At 40.2% G+C, this 8872-nt stretch overlaps 1 protein-coding gene across 1 annotated transcript; it reads left to right on the top strand.

Annotated features, from left to right (window-relative positions):
- The first annotated feature begins 4286 nt into the window (after positions 1-4286).
- LOC148115724 (vomeronasal type-2 receptor 26-like) lies at positions 4287-5761 on the top strand. The gene is made up of 2 exons (XM_087885228.1): positions 4287-4296; positions 4411-5761. Exons 1-2 carry the CDS (start codon positions 4287-4289, stop codon positions 5319-5321), a joined length of 921 nt encoding a protein of 306 aa, XP_087741354.1. The 3' UTR covers positions 5322-5761.
- Positions 5762-8872: the final 3111 nt, after the last annotated feature.

The following is an 8872-nucleotide window of genomic DNA, read 5'->3' as shown; positions in this document are numbered from 1 at the left end:
GCCCCTGCCAAGGTCTCGGTGTGTGGATAGCTGCCTGCTTGGGTTTGTCAAGCTGATAGATGAAGATAAGCCAGTTTGCTGCTATAGTTGTATTCCTTGTGCAGAAGGGACCATCTCCACTCAGGAAGGTGGGTGATTCCAGAGATAAAAGCTGTCCATGTCTTACTAGTTTTGAATAAAAGGTAAAGGTTCCCCTGCACATATGTGCTAGTTGTTCCTGACTCTAGGGGGCGGTGCTCATTTCCGTTTCAAAGCCAAAGAGCTAGTGCTGTCCAAAGACATCTCCGTGGTCATATGGCCAGCATGACTAAATGCCAAAGGCGCACGGAGCGCTGTTACCTTCCCACCAAAGTGGTCCCTATTTTTCTACTTGCATTTTTTTTATGTGCTTTCGAACTGCTAGGTTGGCAGAAGTTGGGACAAGTAACGGGAGCTCACCCCATTACGCGGCACTAGGGATTTAAATCACTGAACTGCCGAACTTCTGATCAACAAGCTCAGTGTCTTAGCCACTAAGCCACTGCATCCCTTCCCTAGTTTTGAATAGCCACAATTAATTCTACCATTTCAATTTATTTTATCTCTATCCTGCATTTTTATTTAATTTCATAATCACAAGTCTGTGGCCTAATTCAGTTAAAAATATAAAACCAAAACCAGTAAAAACTGTTTCAATTAAAAATTAATAACTTATTAAAATCTCTAGAGGTATATATTTCAAACAATTTAATTTTCCAAAAGAAATGATCTCTAGAAAACCCACTGTTTGGGACAACCATGATCTGGATGACTGGGAATCCCCATAGCCACTGTTGGCAGGGTTTTGAAATGTAGAATATTAGAATGGGACAACTTGGTGCAGCCAACTTGGTGCAGCTAACTCTCCACAGCCAACTCACAGCGGCCAACTCACTAGGGAACAATTCAAAAATTCAAATATTTTTTTAAAAATATTTTCTTTTTTTTTTTTTTAAATAATTTTTATTAAACAGTTTGTCTTTAAAAACAACACAAAAAACAATCACACCAGTGGTGGTTGCCCCTGGTTCAGACCGGTTCGCAAGAACCGGAAGTAAAACCGGCGGGAGGCCCCGCCCACCGCCCTGGATGTCATCATCAGCGATCTGCACACGTGCAGAAGCTTCTGCACATGTGCAGAAGCAAGGCGCGTGCGCGATCCCGTTACGAACCAGTGATAAAGGTAAGTAGAACCCACCCCTGAATCATACATAAAGAAAAACAAAACATGTTAAGACATAATGTATTGAGCATTACATAACATTAATGGTTATTTTTACAGCATTTCGTATTGACTTACATATTTTGCTTTTGTAGTTCTCTATCATTTCTGTTTACTACTCAATAGTAGAATAATCGCATTACTCCAACATATATATATATATACACACATTATAATATTCATTGTTCTTATCTACACATTTATATTCGTTTCTATTTACAGCTCTTTATTTAATGTTGTTCAGTTACTTTAAGTTTCATCAATATTAAGTTAAACATTTCTTTTCTGATTTCTATTTTCGAGCCAACTGTACATTTTATTCCATATTTCATAATATTCCGAATCCTCTCTCTCTTTCAATTCCATAGTCATTTTATCCATCTCTGCACATTCTAGAATTTTCCTAATTACTGTTTCGTCTGAGGGTACATTTTTTTGTTTCCAATTTTTTGCGAATGTGATTCTTGCTGCGGTAAGTATGTGCAATATAATGTATTGAAGGTTTTTGTTCATTTTCGAGTCCAGTATTCCTAATAAAAACAATTCAGGTTTCAAATCTATTTTTTGCTTTGTAATTTCTTCCAACCATTTTTGAATTAGACACCAATACTTCCTTGTGATGGGGCATGTCCACCATATGTGGTAGAATGTTCTGGATTTATGGTTGCATCTCCAACAATTAGGTAATAAATTGGGATACATCTTGGCCGATCTTGCTGGTGGCAAATGCCACCTATTTCCTATTAAAAAAAAATATTTTCATTTTTGTCATTCACATTTTATTTTGTCCCCCTTTTTGCATCCTTCCTTTAATTATTCTATTCCACCATTTCTTTGATATTGGTGTAACTCTTGTCTGTGAAGATTCTCAGTCATCCAGGTCATGGTTGTGCCAAAGGTTCTTTTTCAAGAGGCAACTGGACTTTCTGGTTTTTCTTTGAAGACGTTTCATTTCTCATCCAAGAAGCTTCTTCAGCTCTGACTGGATGGTGAGGAATGGAAGGATTTATACTCCTTGTGGACAGCTGGTCATTTGCATTCTTTTAGCAAGTCGTTAAGGTCACCTGCAGGTTTATCTGTGTCATCAGTATCTGAGTGGAGAAGAAGACTCCACACCCACTTATACCACTCACATGACCCTGATGACACAGATAAACCTCCAGGTGACAACTCGATAAAAAATGCAAATGCAAGAGCCTTGGTGGTGCAGCGGACTAAGTGCTGTTATGTAGTACTTAGCTGCCAGCTGCCTGCAATTAATGCGAGTTCAAATCTGACCAGGCTCAAGGTTGACTCAGCCTTCCATCCTTCCGAGGTAGGTAAATTGAGGACCCGGATTGTGGGGGCAATAAGCTGACTTTGTAGAAACACCGCTTATGGGGGGCCAAAAGCCCTAATAAGCAAGTATATACAAAAGAATGAAGGCTATTGTTATAAGTGCATTGTAAGCCGCCCTGAGTCTTCGGAGAAGGGCGGCATATAAATTGAACTAATAAATAAATGAATAAATAAAATGACCAGCTGTCTGCAAGGAGTATAAATCCTTCCATTCCCCACCATCCAGTTAATGTAACTCTTGTTCCATGATGACGTGTCAAATGGCGATTTGGCTGTGACGAGTTGTCCTGGAACAAGTTGGCTGCACAAGTTGTCCTAGACCTGTAGAATAAATTGATATGGTGGATAAATCGATAGCATATTAATGCGATTTGAGCTAATTTTACACAGGACAGTCAATTTTTCTTCCAGGGCTAACCTCAGGGCAGTATTTGTCAATCTTGGAAGCTTTAAAATGTATGGACCTCAAATCCCAGAATCTCCACCCCAAACATTGCCTCAGGGGAATCAAATTGAAGATGATTATGCCCACCATGTTGACTTTTTGGACTTTTTCTAGCCCTTTGCAGAAACCGCTCTTTTCTTGCTACCTCGCAGGATCTTTTTGAAAGTCAAAAGAGATGGTTGCATGCAGAGTACAGCACTTGCAACGAGGAAACAAAGGAGTCTTTCTTTTCATAATGAAAGGTTTCACTTAGAGGACACATCGGTGATCTTTGAGCATCAAAATGGGCTTTCTGATATTTTTCAAAATTGTCTTATTCTGAATAGCACTGCCACAGGTAGTCCTCGACTTACAGCAGTTCGTTTAGTGATCATTCAAAGTTACAACAGCACTGAAAAAAAGTGACTTATGACCACTTTTCACACTTATGACCTTTGCAGTATCCCCACAGTTACTTGATCAAAATACAGAGGCTTGGCAACTGACTCATATTTATGACAGTTGCAGCAATGGTGAAATGTAAAATTTGTTACTACCGGTTCTGTGGGCATGGCTTGGTGGGGGGGTTAATATGACTGAGTGGGCGTGGCCAACTTTTTTTTTTTTTACTTTTAAAACCATTTTTTCTACAACCTCTTCGGGTGAAGAGTTTGTAAAAAAAATGCCTCTGATTATCCCAGCTGACTTGCCTGATCGGCAGAGGTTTTTTTTTCCTTTTAAAAACATTTTTTCTATAACCTCTTTGGCAGAAGAGGTTGTAGAAAAAAATGCTTTTAAAAGCCTCTGATGATCCCAGCTGAGCCGTATGATCATCAGAGGCTTTTTTTTTTTTACTTTTAAAAGCTTTTTTTTCAGCCAAAGAGGTTGTAGAATAAATGCTTTTAAAAATAAAAAAAAAAGCCTCTGATGATTGCGTGGCTCAGCTGAGCAATGAGGGGGAGGGCAGGGATTTTTGCTACCGGTTCTCTGAACCACCTGCCTCCATTGCTACCGGATCGGGCGATCCGGTCCGAACCGGGAGCATTTCACCCCTGAGTTGCAGTGTCCCGGGATCAAGTGATCATCTTTTGTGACCTTCTGATAAGCAACGGGGAACTTAGATTCACTTAACAAGTGCAGTGATTCATTTAACAACTGTGGCAAGACAGGTGATTAAAATAGGGCAAAACTCACTTAACAAATGTCTCACATAACAACAGAAATTTGGGGGTCAGTTGTGGTCATAAGTCAAGGAGTACCCATATGCTGGCAAGGTTACTAAGAATGACTTGTGGTCTGTGACTGGGAACAAAATCCAATAGATTGTCTTCTAAATTTACCATTTCCCAATCATGCAATAAAATTCTCCGGTATTGAAGTACATGAGTGTTGCGTTTGTTCTTTGCAGATGCCAAACATTGTGTGAGATGTCCCAAGGACCGGCAACCCAACAAAGAGCGGGATCAGTGTGTTCCTAAGGTGATAACCTTCCTATCCTACTCAGAAGATTTGGGGATCATCCTTACTTCCTTTGCTTTACTTTTCTCTTTGAGCACCGGCTTTGTGTTAAGCATATTCATTAAGCACCTGGAAACTCCAGTAGTCAAAGCCAACAACCGGGACTTGTCCTACCTACTCCTCATTGCCCTCCTGCTGTCCTTCATGTCTTCCTTCTTCTTCATTGGCCAGCCAAGTAGAGTCACCTGCCTTCTTCGACAAGCAGCCTTCAGCATCATTTTCTCCGTGGCTGTCTCTTCTCTCTTGGCCAAAACCATCATGGTGGTGCTGGCCTTCCTAGCCACCAAGCCAGGGACTAATGTGAGGAAATGGCTGGGGAAGCCTTTGGGTAACTCCATTGTCCTTTGTTGCTCTTTTGTCCAAGTTACAATCAGCGCTATCTGGTTAGGTACCTCTCCCCCATTCCCAGACTCAGATATGACTTCCCAGGCAGGAGAGATTGTTCTGCAGTGCAACGAAGGCTCTGTTGCCATGTTCTACACAGCTCTCTGCTACATGGGCTTCCTTGCAGCCATCTGCTTCACCGTAGCTTTTGCAGCCCGAAGTCTGCCTGGGGCCTTTAATGAAGCCAAGCTGATCACCTTCAGCATGCTGGTTTTTTGTAGCGTTTGGATCTCCTTTGTGCCCACCTACCTGAGTACCAAGGGCAAGTACATGGTGGCCGTGCAGGTCTTCTCCATCTTGGCCTCCAGTGCTGGACTGCTGGGCTGCATCTTTTTCCCCAAGTGCTACATTATCCTTTTTCGACCTGATTTGAATAGAAAGGAGCAGCTCATTCTGAAAACCCAAACAGAAATGTAATTTTAAGTGTACTCCACTTTTAAAATGTGATTTTAAATGTAAAAAGGTAGTTTTTATCATTTTAAATGGTTATGTCTGCTCCTCAAAATAAATATTTAGATCGATCCCAACCTTTTGGGTACCTGGGACCAGTAACATGGAGAGAGGTTTTTCCGCAGACTGGAGGGGCTGTGGTTTCACATGCTGCTTACATCCTACAGATGGGGCTTTGCTTGTTTGCGAAGCCCAGTTTCCGGTGGGGGTTGGGGACACCTGTATTGAAGTACTGAAGTACTACTATAGAACAGTACTGAAGCCTGTTCTATCTGCTTGATACTTCCATTATAATACCCAATCTGTTTTTTTAAAAAAATCTCTTCTTCTCAAGATATGTAGAATGAGATCACCACAAAGGAATATAAAGTTTTCTAAAAGATAAATAAAAATGAAATGAAACTCTTTTGTTTTGTAAGATTTCTTCTGGGCTCATTGGACTTTGCATACAAACAATAGTGGTCCAATATACTACCTGATGTCTATTTACCCATGTTGTATGGCTTTAGTAATATTATTATCCTTCTTATCTTCTTTACTACCCACTTATCGGGATGGTGATGATGATGACAATGATGATGATTACACTGTTGCTTTGCATGTACACTGAGAGCTTCTGCACCAGAGACAAATTCTTTGTGTGTCTAATCACACTTGGCCAAATAAAGAATTCTGTTCTATTCTGCTATGTTCTGTTCTAAATGCTGCAACACACTTCAAAGATTCCATCGCCCTTCCTCAATGTCCTATGCAAGTTCTCCCGACTGTGAGCAAAACAGTGTGTTGGAGTGCACTTGTGACAACAATTTAGGGTATTCCTTCTCATCTCGGGGTGAAATGCTACTGATTCGGGTCAGTTTGCCCGAACCAAAAATAAAAAAAAATTAAAAACCAGTTCCGAAGATCAGCTGAGTGACGTGCGATTGTCAGAACTTTATTTTTTTTACTTTTTAAAGTATTTTTTACTACCAGTTCCGGAGAACAGGTAGTAAAAAATACTTAAAAAGTAAAAAAAAAAAGTTCCAACAATCGCTTGCCTCTCAGCTGAACTTCAGAACTTTTTTTTTTTTTTTTACTTTTTAAGTAGTAAAACTTACTACTAACCGGTAGTAAAAAATGCTTTTAAAAGGTAAAAATAAAGTTCCGATGATCACAGCTGTGGCATGCAAGCTTGGGAACATTTTTTAAAACTTTTTTAAAGCATTTTTTTTACTACCGGTTCTTTGGAATGCTTTAAAAAAAGTAAAAAATTGATTCCGACGATCGTGTTCCGGAGTTCCGGAGAACCAGTAGTAAAAAATGCTTTTAAAAAGTTTTTTAAAAAGGTTCCCAAGCTCTTTTTTTAAAAGGTTTTCTTAAAAAGTTCCCAAGTGGCTAAGGTGCTGAGCTTTTCGATCAGAAGGTCAGCAGTTCAGTGGTTCGAATCCCTAGTGCCGTGTAACGGGGTGAGTTCTCGTTACTTGCCTCAGCTTCTGCCAACCTAGCAGTTCGAAAGCATGTAAAAAATGCAAGTAGAAAAATAGGGACCACCTTTGGTGGGAAGGTAACAGCGTTCTGTGCACCTTTGGCATTTAGTCATGCCGGCCACATGACCACGGAGACATCTTCAGACAGCACTGGCTCTTTGACTTTGAAACGGAGATGAGCAATACCCCCTAGAGTCAGGAACAACTAGCACATATGTAAAGGGAACCTTTACCTTTACCTTTATCACCAAAGGACTTTTCTATCAAGACCAGAAATGCTCATTGAACCATTGTTCTCCATTGTTCTCCATTGCCAGCTGCAATGTCCATCAAGAAACCCAGATGAGGTAGGCATTACCATATAGTTCCGTGATGGTGGGACCGGAAGTCAGCAAACGGGCCATTTGCAGCCTCCGGAGGACCTCCAGGGGGGTGGGGAAGGCCATTTTCACCCTCCCCAAGCTCCTAGAAAGGCTCTGGAGCCTGGGGAGAGAGAGAAATGGGCCTATCGGGCCTACCGGGCCATCCTGTGATAGGAGCGAGGGGGAGGGGGGTCGCACATGCATGCACGGGGGTGGGCACATAGAATTATGGGTGTGGGCATACGTGCATGCGCCCCCTCCCCCCGCTTCTGGCACGCAATGGCAAAAAGGTTAGCCATCGTTGATATAGTCTATACATATGGTGGCAAAGGCATGAAGGTTAGGAGATAACGTGTTCAAAAATGGCTACTACAGATGCACCAAATGAAGCTCCTCAAAACTTCACCTGCCATGACTTCCACTTTCTGCTCAAGCAGGTGCCAGGAGAAACTTCAGTTTGAGGATCTGACTTGCTCTTTCAGTGAGTGTGTCACCTTTTCTCTGAACTCACAAGTTTGATGAGTTAGTCGTTCCAAATAAATCAGACAGGAAACATGACAAGATGAGCTAATTCAATTTTATAGTAAGGTTACATTAATTTTGCAAGTCTGAAAATATAAAACTTTCTGGATGTCCCTTTTAACTGCTTGAAGCATTACGGCAGGTCATTTCTAAGTTCCTTTTACTGACCATTAAGACACTGGGGGCTTCTGCCTCTCTGATTGTTCCCTAGCCATTTTTCCCAAGGTCATTCACACACTCTGTTACAGAAGGGAACCAAGGTGTTTGCCTCCCTACTGATTTGTTAGATTTGTTAGATGTATATCCTGACTTCCTGGCTCAGTTGTATCCAGTCTCTGGGTTCCCATTAAAATTAGAAGGAAAAAACCTGCTTCCTTGATTCATTAATAATGTGTAACAAGTATCTTTCTTTCTTTCTTTCTTTTTTTTTAATGAAATTTTATTGAATTAAGAATATATTACAATTCAAACTATACGGTTCGGCAACGTGTAGTCATATTGTATATTTACAAGTGCGGTATCTAATCAATTATCTAATTAATTATACAGTTTATACAAAAATTCTTATATATAAAATTAATTACTGTTTAATTAAAATATAATAATATATAGGATTAACTAATAGTTGTGTATTATTCCTCATGAGTATTAACTTTTGCATTTAATTTCCAACCACCTATACCACAAATCCCAGATCGTGTAAAATTCTGAATCCTCCATTTAATACATATGTTAATCTGCACATTTCTGCACAGTCAAGTATTTTATTGACTATCTGTTCCTCAGTTGGTCCTCTTTTCTCTTTCCAATATCGAGCATAGGAGAGTCTAGCAGCTGTAACAATATGAATATTCAAATATTTCTTGTCCTTACCAAATGTTCATTTTAGGACTCCCAGGAGATAGATTTCCGGCAGAAAATTAATATCCTCATGTAATATTTCTTTAATCCGTTTTTGTATTTTTTTCCAAAACTTCCTCGCTTCCGGACACATCCACCACATGTGATAGAAGGTACCTTGGTGGTGGCCACATTTCCAACACTTGGGGCTTGCATTTGGATAGATCTTAGCAATTCTAGATGGTGCTAAGTACCATCTATATAGCATCTTATACTGATTCTCCTTATAGGTTGTTGCTCTCGTCAATTTAAGATTGCTATTCCATAT

The sequence above is a fragment of the Pantherophis guttatus genome, chromosome 2 (assembly GCF_059756535.1).
Source record: "Pantherophis guttatus breed Tessera chromosome 2, ASM5975653v1, whole genome shotgun sequence".
In the NCBI taxonomy this organism is placed as follows: domain Eukaryota; kingdom Metazoa; phylum Chordata; class Lepidosauria; order Squamata; family Colubridae; genus Pantherophis; species Pantherophis guttatus.
Note: the sequence above shows the minus strand (reverse complement) of the source record. Positions and strands in the feature narration are given on the sequence as shown.